Source organism: Phoxinus phoxinus (assembly GCF_949152265.1).
Source record: "Phoxinus phoxinus genome assembly, chromosome: 23".
NCBI classification, from domain to species: domain Eukaryota; kingdom Metazoa; phylum Chordata; class Actinopteri; order Cypriniformes; family Leuciscidae; genus Phoxinus; species Phoxinus phoxinus.
This window is the reverse complement of record NC_136898.1, coordinates 172,501-186,742: the sequence shown is the minus strand read 5'-3', so window position 1 is coordinate 186,742 and position 14,242 is coordinate 172,501. Positions and strand designations below refer to the sequence as shown.

The 14,242-nt window shown below is 42.3% G+C and overlaps 1 protein-coding gene across 3 annotated transcripts in view; it reads left to right on the top strand.

Moving 5' to 3' along the window:
- ttc3 (tetratricopeptide repeat domain 3) overlaps positions 1 to 14,242 on the top strand; it is a 57,133-nt gene that overhangs the window by 11,672 nt on the left and 31,219 nt on the right. For 2 of the 3 annotated variants that reach the window (XM_079600575.1, XM_079600574.1), the window contains exons 14-20: positions 431 to 788; positions 6,282 to 6,321; positions 8,157 to 8,217; positions 9,482 to 9,638; positions 9,812 to 9,955; positions 12,673 to 12,753; position 14,242. The exon at position 14,242 is cut by the window's right edge and continues 106 nt beyond it. In XM_079600575.1, coding sequence (XP_079456701.1) covers positions 431 to 788; positions 6,282 to 6,321; positions 8,157 to 8,217; positions 9,482 to 9,638; positions 9,812 to 9,955; positions 12,673 to 12,753; position 14,242 — 842 coding nt within the window. The remainder of the gene's footprint in view (positions 1 to 430; positions 789 to 6,281; positions 6,322 to 8,156; positions 8,218 to 9,481; positions 9,639 to 9,811; positions 9,956 to 12,672; positions 12,754 to 14,241) is intronic. The other variant, XM_079600576.1, reaches the window with a different exon arrangement.

Below are 14,242 nucleotides of genomic sequence, written 5' to 3'. Positions count from 1 at the left end.
CGTCGCACTTGAACCACGAATACACAAGAAAAAAAATGGATTCTAGGAGTTTTGTGGTTCAAATTTTAAAAGGTAACAAATCCTTCCCTCGGGTCAATTTGACTTTGGGACCCAGAGGAACCGCTCATTTGCTCCATATAAGGCCATCTAGAGTCATGAAATATCATGTTATATTATTATTTTTCCAAAAGGGGTCGACAAAAACATTTAGAGCTGAATTAAAAGGGTTATGCATGAAATTGTGAGTTAAATTCAAGTTGAAAGATTGTGAGGAATGTGCTTAAATTACTATTTATTCATTATTTATTGATCAAATCTAGTAATTTAAAGGTAGAATAAAAAATCCCGTGAGGGAGAGATGTTGTAAAGTGTGAGGGAAGGATGAGGGTTAGGTTTGAGCGAAGGATCAGAGCTTGTGTTTGTACCGCAGAGCGCATGCGGACGATTCCTCATCTCAGCATCAGAGATCCACTCGTCAGCCTGAAGCGACGTCTCCATCTCCGCATCAGAGATCCACTCGTCAGCCTGAAGCGGCGCCTCCATCTCCGCATCAGAGATCCACTCGTCAGCCTGAAGCGGCGCCTCCATCTCCGCATCAGAGATCCACTCGTCAGCCTGAAGCGGCGTCTCCATCTCCGCATCAGAGATCCACTCGTCAGCCTGAAGCGGCGCCTCCATCTCCGCATCAGAGATCCACTCGTCAGCCTGAAGCGGCGTCTCCATCTCCGCATCAGAGATCCACTCGTCAGCCTGAAGCGGCGCCTCGATCCTCCAGCCTGGAGAGTTCGGTGAGATCTCCTCTTCTGAACACCATCTCCCTCGCGAGTGCTGACCGATACACAGCCAAGGCCGTCTCATGGACCGCCAGCGTTCAGCACATCTTAGGGCTGTGAATTTAGCGATTAAATGCATCCAAAGTTTGTGTTTACATAATATATGTGTCTACTGTGTATATCACATTTTCATATTTTGTTTATATAAATACACATGCATGTATATATTTAATAAATATTTGTGTGCATGTATATATATTTATATGAATAATTATACACCGTACACACAGATGTATTATGTAAACACAAACGTTTATTTTGGATGTTTACTCGTGTCTCAGCCCTAGTTCATCTACAGTCGTCAGCATTTGAAGTGGATCAAAACCTTTCATCAGTTATACATGTTTTGAACAATACCTGTTCTTGTCTTAGGACCACTTTGATTAATTGTATTCATCCACTTCAAATGTTGACTACTGTATATATGTATTAATAAGTCTTTAATTATGTAATATACGTTTATTTTCTCAAACCTTGCAAACGAGTCCAGCTGTGAGGTCTTGTGTGTTTGTAAAGGCCCTGATATACTTCAAGCGGAGTTCTTTTCGTTCTTCGCTTGCCGGTAAAACAGAAGAATCAGTTTCTCTGTGTGCTGTATGTGACATTAGCGCTGTATTCTCATTACCGGTACTTGGAAAAAATATGATTCCCAGATGAGTGCACAGAGATTTACCAAAGAAATGCTTTGCATGTGTTTTTACTATCTTTAAATGAAATGTGATATCATACAGTGTGGAGAACACGTATTTGATACGCCGCTGATTTTGCAGGTTTTCCCACTTACAAAGCATGTAGAAGTCTGTAATATTTATCATAGGAACTCTTCAACTGTGAGAGACGGAATCTAAAACAAAAATCCAGAAAATCACATTGTAGGATTTTTAAGTAATTACTTTGACATAAGTATTTGATGCATCAGAAAAGCAGAACTTAATATTTGGTACAGAAACCTTTGTTTGCAGTTACAGAGATCATGCGTGTCCTGTAGTTCTGGACCAGGTTTGCACACACTGGGGATTCTGGCCCACTCCTCCACACACACCTTCTCCTCCACACACACCTTCTCCTTCACACACACCTTCTCCTCCACACACACCTTCTCCTCCACACACACCTTCTCCTCCACACACACCTTCTCCTCCACACACACCTTCTCCTCCACACACACCTTCTCCTCCACACACACCTTCTCCTCCACACACACCTTCTCCTCCACACACACCTTCTCCTCCACACACACCTTCTCCTCCACACACACCTTCTCCTCCACACACACCTTCTCCTCCACACACACCTTCTCCAGATCCTCCACACACACCTTCTCCAGATCCTCCACACACACCTTCTCCAGATCCTCCACACACACCTTCTCCAGATCCTCCACACACACCTTCTCCAGATCCTCCACACACACCTTCTCCAGATCCTCCACACACACCTTCTCCAGATCCTCCACACACACCTTCTCCAGATCCTCCACACACACCTTCTCCAGATCCTCCACACACACCTTCTCCAGATCCTCCACACACACCTTCTCCAGATCCTCCACACACACCTTCTCCAGATCCTCCACACACACCTTCTCCAGATCCTCCACACACACCTTCTCCAGATCCTCCACACACACCTTCTCCAGATCCTCCACACACACCTTCTCCAGATCCTCCACACACACCTTCTCCAGATCCTCCACACACACCTTCTCCAGATCCTCCACACACACCTTCTCCAGATCCTCCACACACACCTTCTCCAGATCCTCCACACACACCTTCTCCAGATCCTCCACACACACCTTCTCCAGATCCTCCACACACACCTTCTCCAGATCCTTAAGGTTTCGGGCTGTCGCTGGGCAGTACGTACTCTCAGCTCCTCCACAGATCTTCTATTGGGTTCAGGTCTGGACACTGGCTAGGCCACTGCAGGACCTCGAGATGCTTCTTACGGAGCCACTCCTCAGTTGCCCTGGCTGTGTTTCGGGTCGTTGTCCTGCTGGGAGACCCATCGACCCGTCTTCAGTGCTCTTACTGAGGGAAGGAGGTTGTTGGCCCAGATCTGGCGATACATGATCCATCCTCCCCTCAGTACGGTGCCGTCGTCCGGTCCCCTGTGCAGAAGAGCATCCCCAGAGAATGATGTCCACCTCCAGGCTTCACGGTTGGGATGGTGTTCTTGGGGTTCAGACGGGCCTGGACATGCGCTGGCTTGAGCAGGGGACCTTGCGTGTTCTGCAGGACTTTAATCCATGACGGCGTAGTGTGTTACTAATGGTTTTCTGTGAGACTGTGGTCCCAGCTCTCTCCAGGTCATTGACCAGGTCCTGCCGTGTAGTTCTGGGCTGACCCCTCACCTTCCTCATGATCACTGATGCCCCACGAGTGAGATCTTGCATGGTGCCCCAGACCGAGGAAGATTGACCTCATCTTGAGCTTCTTCCATTTTCTAATAATTGCACCAACAGTTGTTGCCTTCTCCCCAAGCTGATGCCTATTGTCCTGTAGCCCATCCAGCCTTGTGCAGGTCTACAGTTTATCCCTGATGTCCTCACACAGCTCTCTGGTCTTGGCCATTGTGGAGAGGTTGGAGTCTGTTTGATTGAGTGTGTGGACAGGTGTCTGTTTGTTTGATTGAGTATGTGGACGGGTGTCTGTTTGATTGAGTGTGTGGACAGGAGTCTGTTTGATTGAGTGTGTGGACAGGTGTCTGTTTGTTTGATTGAGTGTGTGGACGGGTGTCTGTTTGATTGAGTGTGTGGACAGGAGTCTGTTTGATTGAGTGTGTGGACAGGTGTCTGTTTGTTTGATTGAGTGTGTGGACGGGTGTCTGTTTGATTGAGTGTGTGGACAGGTGTCTGTTTGATTGAGTGTGTGGACAGGTGTCTGTTTGATTGAGTGTGTGGACAGGTGTCTGTTTGATCGAGTGTGTGGACAGGTGTCTGTTTGATTGAGTGTGTGGACAGGTGTCTGTTTGATTGAGTGTGTGGACAGGAGTCTGTTTGATTGTGTGTGTGGACAGGAGTCTGTTTGATTGTGTGTGTGGACAGGAGTCTGTTTGATTGTGTGTGTGGACAGGAGTTCAATTCAATTCAAGTTTATTTGTATAGCGCTTTTCACAATGCATATTGTTTCAAAGCAGCTTTACAGAAAATGCATTTCAAAAATGTACAAACAAAAATACAGTTAGTTAATCATAAATTTAGGGCATAACATATCGCCGGCGTTGGGTCGTCTCTTCACAGGCGTCGAGTCGTCTCATCACAGGCGTTGGGGCATCTGAAGTCTCCATGAGTAATTAGCGTAATTAGCGTAGCTGCTGTTCATAATATGAATGCATTTGATCTGATTTAACTGTAGTATAAAAGGTATGAGATGCATCATGTGAATGCTTGGCTAAAGAGATGCGTCTTTAATCTAGTTTTAAACTGGGAGAGCGAGTCTGAGCCTCGGACAATATCAGGAAGGCTATTCCAGAGTTTAGGAGCTAGATGTGAAAACGCCCTCCCTCCTTTAGTGGACTTAGATATCCTAGGTACGACCAGAAGCCTCGAATTTAGCGATCTTAAAGAGCGCGATGGAATATATGGCGATAGAAGATCTCTTAAATACACAGGAGCTAAACCATTTAGGGCTTTATAGGTCAGTAACAATACTTTGTAATTGATACGGAACTTAATAGGTAACCAGTGTAGAGATGATAAAATTGGTGTTATATGATCATATTTTCTTGACCTAGTAAGAACTCTAGCGGCTGCATTTTGGACTAACTGTAGCTTGTTTACTGAGGATGCAGGACAACCAGCTAATAAAGCATTACAGTAATCTAGTCTCGAGGTCATGAACGCATGAACTAACTTTTCTGCATCAGAAACTGATAGCATATTACGTAGCTTAGCAATGTTTCTAAGGTGGAAAAAGGCTGTTCTTGTGACATTTGAAACATGATTTTCAAAAGACAAGTTGCGGTCTAGTATAACACCCAGGTCTTTTACTGTAGAGGATAAAGTAACAGGACGTCCATCTAGATTAAGGTTGTATTGTAAGAGGTTTTGTGGGCAGTTTTTTGGACCAATCAGTAATACCTCTAATTTTAATTTCTAATTTATATCTTTAACACACTCTGTCATTTTAGATAATTTAGTGTTATCATCTGGTTGTGATGAAATATATAATTGAGTGTCATCAGCATAACAGTGGAAACTTATTCCATGTTTTCTTATAATATTACCAAGTGGCAGCATATAAATTGAGAATAGCAGAGGGCCTAATACAGATCCCTGCGGCACTCCATAATTTACTGACGTTATCTTTGATTTTTCCCCATTTAAATGGACAAAATGGTAACGGTCTGATAGGTACGATCTAAACCAGCTTAATGCCTGTCCCTGAACACCAGTGCAATTTAGAAGTCGATCTAAGAGTATTTTATAGGGATGGCCCGATACCACTTTTTCCAGGCCGAGTCCGATACCGATACTTTCATTTTTGGTACTCGCCGATACCGTAACCAATACCTGTATTTTTATTTTCAATTAATTTAATTCATGCATTTGTCATTTTTAAATGTATTGGTAGAGAAACCAAAAGAATGTCAAATCATATTGGTTTATTAAATGTAAACTTAATTTGTTCATCAAATATATTTAATGTGAAGTTACAAAAAAAGGTAGCCTATTTAGTCAAGAGTTCATCCTTTGTCTGGTTAACATTAAAACACAGCAGCAGATTAATTCAACTGCTGCCCCTTTAAGACCGAACGCACGCACGGACCCCATTTGAATTATACTGTCTACGTTCACTTGACATATAATATACTTTGTTTACTAGGATACTCGCCAAGACGGGCGTTTTTACATAGTTTTGTGTGAATTCATCCGTACAAGCGCAATAGTGAAATAATTCCACTCAGTGTTCGCGCGCTGTCTGAGGCGATGGTTTTCGGGGCGCGCGCTTTGGATGTTTGAAGTTCATGTAACTTCTTGACCTGCAAATGTCCTGTAATAATGTCGTTAAACATAAATAAGATAACCGTTCATGTTTTACTTACATATACGATTTAGTTTTAATCCAAATATACGTCCCGAGTGAACGATCAGCAATCCAGAGCATTCAACAGAAGTGCTCTCTCTCTCTCTCTCTCTCTCTCTCTCTCTCTCTCTCTCTCTCTCTCTCTCTCTCTCTCTCTCTCTCTCTCTCTCTCTCTCTCTCTCTCTCTCTCTCTCTCTCTCTCTCTCTCTCTCTCTCTCTCTCTCTCTCTCTCTCTGTACATTTACAATTGTGAAGATCGAGACTCTATGTACCTATGATAGAAATTACAGACTTCTACATGTTTTGTAAGTGGGATAATCTGCAAAATCGGCAGTGTATCAAACACTTGTTCTCCACACTGTATTAGCTTTATATCGGCCGCTTCATGTCTGATGGCTGTGGTGTTCTTCTCTGACAGCAGAAGCCTGAGACCGGGAGACCCCAGGGTGACGCTGCAGGTGAGGACGAGAAACTTTAAGCTTGAGTTTAAATGTGCTCTTCTGAACGCTGCTTTATGAATGTTGTCTTCTGTGCATGTTGCGCTATATTGTTGCTTTGTTTATCGTGAGCATGTGGTGCTGGTTTACTAGTTGACATTAGTTTTGTTAGGCTTACTCTTTTTAAATGTACTCCTTTCAAATATGCCTTTTAGTTATCATATTTAGTCAACCTTGTTCTGTTTTTATCGTTTTAATCGACTTTAAGTAAGCTATTTAAAACTAAAATAATTATTGTTTATAAGGGCAGTTACTAATATCACATGTTTATTTCTTGAAAATAGTAAAGCACTGAGCTTGAGTTGATATGCAAAACAAATTAACATTTATAAACAACAGTAACGTGCAAAAAGCTATTTTTTAATATGGAAAAATGTAAATATTCTACTCTTATTAAATGTGCCGTTAATCTTCTATAGTATCGTATGAAACCAACAGCTTCAGTGATCATAAAAGAGGCGATCTTTACTTGCTTTCTGTCATTCAATCACAATTTAAAGAAAAGTTTGTTTTAATAAAGAATTTGTCTTTTCCTACTTCATTCTTCAATACAAAAAAGTGGCCAAAAATTATTTCCTGATTTCATAATGTCTAAATATAAATTCTAAAGAAAGTATATTCTGGAGTGGAAATGGCTGAGCCAGTCAGTGCTCCACAGTGGAAATTTCATCTTTTTTATTTTTAAATGCTGCTTTTTTTTGCCACTTGTTAGTTATTTTCGAAGGATGAACATGTTTTTTTGATTTCACATTAAATATTTGTTTAAATATGTAAAAACGTACAACTATTTCTGCCACGATGGCAGCAGGAATATTAGTGTTCTTATAAAGGCGACAGCAGGAATATTAGTGTTCTTATAAAGGTGACAGCAGGAATATTAGTGTTCCTAATATAGACAAACCAGTATGCTGGTTGACCACAAAGGCTGGTCTTGCACACGCTGTGATGCAACACACATTACGTAATCAGGTTGAAAGGTCAAGCGTGACGTAGACGGAAGAACAGACACACAAAAAAAAGTAAAACAACAATGTCGGATGATTTTAAACTTGGAGAAAATTAGCCTTTCCGCGGTGCCTACGCCTGCGTCACGCTTGACCTTTCAACCTCATTACGAAATGTGTGTTGACCCCATTGAAGTCACTATATGGAGAACATCCAGGAGTGTGTTCCTCAAAGACCTTAATTTCTTTTCCACTGAAGAAAGAAAGACATGAACATCTTAGATGACGTGCGGGAGAGTAAACTATCAGGAGATTGTAATTCTGAAGTGAACTCCTTTAAATTTGACTCAAACCCTGCAGATAACCGGTTTAAAGCCTGTAAGTTGTACTGTAGTGGCAGTAGGCTTCTCTCTCTCGTCTCAACACACACACACACACACTCTCTTTATATCTGTACTGAACGCGTGTTATCTCGGAGTGAAGGCTGTATCTCACGTGTTCCCAGCCTCATCCCTCTCCAAGGTCACTGGTAGCGTGTGTGTTAATGTGCTGTTATGGACTGGCACACAGAATGAAGCTGGAATATCTTGTGCAACTGAAAGAATGTGTTGTCATTCCTGTTGTCTTGAACACTCCCTCTAGAGGAAGTGTGTGTCACGCTGTTTCCGGTGAGTCTCGTGTCGTGTTGTTCCCTCCTTCCTCTGATGGTTTGTTTCTAGCCGCTCAGGTGTTCACCGCTAGCGGTTCTTCTGGTTCTGCGGGTTGTTTCTGAACGCAGGAGTGATTTATTTATTTTTCTCCTCAGGAAAGTTTCTTCATTTGAACTCTAATCTAAACTTCCCTTGTTTCCAGGGAACTCTGGAGCTCGAGCCCATCCTGAAGAACGAGCTGACCGACTCAAAGACATGAAGAGGTAATAAACCGGGTTATTGTCATGAAAGTGACCAGAAAACAAGCGAATTCTTTCGTTAGTTCAAACATGTTTTAATCATTCAATGGGTTGATAGGAATCTGACTGACATTGATTGTAAAGGATGTTTGTGCAGTTATTTTATCTTTAAAGTGAAACTTGAGCTTCTAATGACAGGTACAATAAAGCTATATTTACTTTCATTTCTCAGTCGCTCAGTATCAGGATGTTTTGTTCACTGCTGTGTGTGATGCTGAACGAGTCTCACTAATCCTTGGTAACGCTTCACAATAGGCAATGTTAACTAGCACGCAAACACTTATTCATCTAAAAATAGTTGTTCATGTTCACAGTGCATTAATGTGAACTGTTGCCCTTAAAAATGTCGAACTTGACATTAAATCAGATTAATAAATGCTGTGGAAATGTTAACTTTTTTTTAGTTAACTTCGTGAAGTGTTACCAAAACATGAAATAAACATTTAGCTTGAATAAAATATATTTAACAACTTTTTCAGCTAGTTGCTGAGGTGAAATTTCTTATTCGTTTAATTTAAAATACTAAAATAACAAAAATTGTATCCATATAGACTTGATGTCATAGAAAAATGGCAAACACAACAACTACTAAAACTAAAACAGCCAATAGCGTGCGATTAGCACTGCGTTATTATACAGAAAGGCTTCAGTAGTCGGAGAACAGGGAGTTTTCCCCTGAGCGCATAGGCTAGCTACTTGTTGGAGTATTTATTCCTCTTTGTTAATGTTAGTTAATAATAATCCAGCTGTTCATGTTCACAGTGCATTAACTAATGTTAACATACAACCTTTGATTTTAATGATGTATTAGTAAATGTGTGAATTAAGATTAATAAATGCTGTAGAAGTATTGTTCATTCTTAGTTTATGGTAACTAAGGTAGTTAACTAATGAACCTTATTGTTAAGTGTTACCCAAAATGTACTAAAATCTGCTTGAGAATATTGACCTCTGACCTTGAGCAGAGCCGTTGCTGTAGCTGTTCCTCACGGAGTTCATCACACACACTGCACTGAGTTCATCACACACACTGCACGGAGTTCATCACACACACTGCACTGAGTTCATCACACACACTGCACTGAGTTCATCACACACACTGCACTGAGTTCATCACACACACTGCACTGAGTTCATCACACACACTGCACTGAGTTCATCACACACACTGCACTGAGGACATTGAGCCTCTTGGATACTGATGTTTATCTCTGATTTCTTGTGCTAGTGAAATGAGTCCACGGAAGAGTAAGAAAGCTTCCGGTGTTGTGGAGAAGCCGTCGGTGCGCAGCAAACACACACCTGTCCCGGAGCGCAGCAAACACACACCTGTCCCGGAGCGCAGCAAACACACACCTGTCCCGGAGCGGGCCGACAGTCCAGCGGTCAGTGTCAAACAGAGCAAACTCCTGAGCAGTGTTGGGGAACTCAGTACATGTAACTTTAGGCTGGCGTGTGTGTGTTTAACGCTGGCGTGTGTGAGAGGCTGGCGTGTGTGTGTGTGAGAGGCTGGTGTGTTTGAGGCTGGCGTATGTGTAACGCTGTTGTGTGTGTGTAGGAGGCCGTCAGCGAGGCGTGTGTGAGAGAGCTGTTCTGTGCTGCGGTTCAGGAGGGTCACACGGCTCTGAGTGACCAGCGCTGCAGAAACGCTCATCAGTCCTTCACTGCGGCCCTGCGGATCCTGGAGTCCAGCGGCACTGCGGTAATATAGCCACACACACACTCACTCACACACACTCTCAATCTCACACACACACACACACACACACACACAGGCTACGCTTACATGCACAACTTCGGACTGAATTCATTCCGATTGATGAATGTGAATTAGGGGTGGGCGATAGCCTCAAAATTATATCACGATATTTCAAGAATATTTGCGATAATGATATTTATGACGATATAGACTTATTACATTTATCTCGCCTAAATGTTTGCTCACTCATTGCGTTTTTACAATGGGGTAATTTTGTTAAGAGTTTTAACACAAGGAAGCTTGATTTCAATCTTTGTTGAAAAAATTTAAAAAAGTAGCAAAAATGTATACAAAATAATAAAGATACAAAAAGTTTTTGTGTAGGTCTAACACTAGTGTTCAGAAATACTACAGAAACTGAATAAAGTTTCAGTCCCTCCAGAAAAATGCGGAGTTTTTTTGTGACAGGGTTCCCGCGGGGTCTTAAAAAAGTCTAAAATTCTGAACTTTAAATTTAAGGCCTTAAAACGTCTTAAAAACGGCCAGATTTTCATCCGAGATCTTAAATTTAATTTAGTCAGGTCTTAAAAAGGTTTTACCCTCGTTCATTTCCTGAAATGCTGGCCACACAAAGTTATTACAAAGTAGCAAAAAAGTATCGAGTCGTAGCCTTCAAAGCGGAGCTGTAGCAGGGTCTCCGACACGTCGCTCGCGAGCTCCAGCAGCTCGTGCCCTGATTGGCGGTAGCTCGCCAAGAGGCCGTTCACATATTGCGTCTTTTGCGCGCTCAAGTTCGTTATTTCAAATTTAGGCGCGCGGCAAGCGCACTCATATTAGAAGCAATGCGGCCGTTTTTTCCAGGCGGAGCGAGATAAAAAAAAGCGAAACTTTTCAGAATTCTGCAAGCGGGTCATGTGACAAGAACCAACCAATCCGCTTCACCCTTTCCGTAACAACATTGACAGCTCAGTCAACATGAAGGATGGGGGTGCACCGTGACCCAAACACTTCTCTTCTCCGTAAATAAATAATGGCTACCGCAAGCGTTTATCAGTGGAAATCATCAGCTAGCTACTGTCGTTGTGGAGAGCGCAGTGCATGGTTGCATAGCAACGACAGACGCAACGGGAAAATCGGACCAAATCTTACTATTAATAATAAAAGATAAGCTAATCTGCATTGTAAATGTCAGTAATTATTTTTTTTGACAAATTAATTCTAAAAAAAATTATTTAAAGGCTGAAATACGTGAGGTTTATCTTTTTATAAAACCTTTTTTGTCAAAACTTTATTTGTTGCAAGACACTCTTTTAAAAATCCAGCCATAATTTTTTTGTTATTATTTTAATGTTTATATAAACAAAAAGTGCATATTAATGCTAATTGTATTTGTTATTTGCTGGTTAATGCGTCATGTAGGTCTTAAATTGAAATCTTTATGGTCTTAAAATGTCTTAAAAAGGTCTTAAATTTGACTTTCTGAAACCTGCAAGAACCCTGCTGTGATTGTTGCGGGCAAAAATCCTTGATTATGTGGCACGTTTTCTTAAAAAATGCGATGGAATATGCGGGATATTTATGCAATTTTATGCGATGAAATTGCGGGAACTTGCAAAAACTGCGGTTTGATGAAAAAGAGAGAAAAAAAAAAAAGTTCCCCCAAGAGAAATGTGAAGTAATTTCTTATTACTTCCTACGATAAGCAAGCTACCTCACATAAAGTGCTGGGAATATTTAAGTTCTCATCTTGTTTTATTTCAGACCTTAATAAACACATGGCTCAAACTTACAAAACATTGAGTCGAACAAGTTCTGTAGCTTTACAAAATGAATATGCTACAACTTCTGTAAAAGTGACAAAGTGGCAAAGTGGTTGTCCAGCGTCGGCTTCCGCCTGTGTCCGACACACAGTTGCCCGGAGTACACAATAATCTGCCCCACTGTCATGTACACACTGGGAAACTGCTCTGCGCGGTCTTTTGTGCTTACGTTTGTTGGCAAATGAGAATGATTTGCGGGCTTCATCGTGGTTTCATCAGCATTACGGGTTTGCAGCTTTTCAATGATGTCGCGCAATTACGTCACTTCATAACGTTCCCATGGCAACAGGGCAAATGCCTGCGCTTGTGTGAAGTAAACGCAACATTTTTCAACTTTCTGCTAAGATATATGTGACTTTTTGCAACGAAAATGAATTCATGCGATTATGAAATCATGCAAGCCCGCATATTTTGCGCGCGGAAATCTGCAATTTATGCGGCGTATTTGAAAAAATGCGCTGGCTGATTTTGCATTGAATCATGCGATCGCATAATCGCGTTTTTCTGGAGGGACTGATGAAGTAATCAAATGTAAAATAACAGTCTTTTAGTTCTGATCCCTGACTAAATGAAATAGGCTATTAATTCTCATTCATTACAATTAAAGCTTCTGTTGTTTTGACGACAACATTAATGACAGACGCGTAGGGCTGCGGTCACTTCTGCTGCTAATGCACGGGTCCTTTACGGTTCTCATTACACTGTCTGTCACACGCGTGTTATACACAGCCGACTGGTTACGAGTATACTTACAAGACCGGCATTTTTATGGAAGCCCAGCTGGAGGATCCGCTCGCGTGTTTGACTGATCAATGACCCTCGCTGTGCTCCAGTATCTGTCTCCGACACAAGCGGATGGTTTGACGTTCACTAGTGTTCACTGATGTGTGTTTCTGACAGGCGCTGGGTCTGACGGAGCTGGATAAATCTGTGCTGGTTTATGGATATGCGACCGCCCTGCTGGAGATCGGCCAACCAGAGGTGATGAACACGCTTCTGCTTCCAGAGCTAACGTTCACACCAGAGCCAACACTGACCAGCTGACCAGCTTCACCTTGGGCGGTGTTATGAAGCTCCACACACTGACGTAGATTTGGGCGGTGTTATGAAGCTCCACAGACTGACGTAGATTTGGGCGGTGTTATGAAGCTCCACACACTGACGTAGATTTGGGCGGTGTTATGAAGCTCCACACACTGACGTAGATTTGGGCGGTGTTATGAAGCTCCACAGACTGACGTAGATTTGGGCGGTGTTATGAAGCTCCACACACTGACGTAGATTTGGGCGGTGTTATGAAGCTCCACACACTGACGTAGATTTGGGCGGTGTTATAAAACTCACCACACTGACGTAGATTTGGGCGGTGTTATGAAGCTCCACAGACTGACGTAGATTTGGGCGGTGTTATGAAACTCACCACACTGACGTAGATATGGGCGGTGTTATGAAGCTCCACACACTGACGTAGATTTGGGCGGTGTTATGAAGCTCCACACACTGACGTAGATTTGGGCGGTGTTATGAAGCTCCACACACTGACGTAGATTTGTGCGGTGTTATGAAGCTCCACACACTGACGTAGATTTGGGCGGTGTTATGAAGCTCCACACACTGACGTAGATTTGGGCGGTGTTATGAAGCTCCACACACTGACGTAGATTTGGGCGGTGTTATGAAGCTCCACACACTGACGTAGATTTGGGCGGTGTTATGAAGCTCCACACACTGACGTAGATTTGGGCGGTGTTATGAAGCTCCACACACTGACGTAGATTTGGGCGGTGTTATGAAGCTCCACACACTGACGTAGATTTGGGTGGTGTTATGAAGCTTCACACACTGACGTAGATATCCGGCTGATGTGGGTGTTGCATGTATTGCCTCAGATCATTTGCGTTTGAATAGCGCGCGCTCACTGTGGGCGTGGTCACATTAGCACTTGATGAGCTACAATGAGAACGACTGACATCTCTCTCTTTTCATACAGATTACATAAACAGAGAATATTTTTTTATTAATTACTTCATTTAAAGGAGAGAATTCAAGCTTTATGTCTGCGTCAATGAGTATTCGCCGAGTTAGTTCAGTTTCAGAATGACTTCACTGACAGAGAGAAGGCAGATCTCGCATCATGTTTATTTTTCTTTATTTTTATAGTAAGTATACACAAAAAAAGACACTCAACAGGAACGAATGATGTATAACATTTATATGTAAGATCAAAATCAACACAGTATTTTCATTCTCTTTTGCACTGATAAGAAAAAAGCGAGCTGGTATCGCCGGCAATACTGCCGACCCCAGGGGGTCAAAGTCCTGAAGTCCTGGAGTTAGACTGGCAGAATCTGTACGAACGCTGTTAAAAGAAGCTGTAAACTGCAAAAACTTGAATGTCCTTGTTGGTCCTGATAAAGTGAGGGTTTAAAGGGTCTGATTGTGTGTGTGCGTGTGCGTGTGTGTGTGTAGG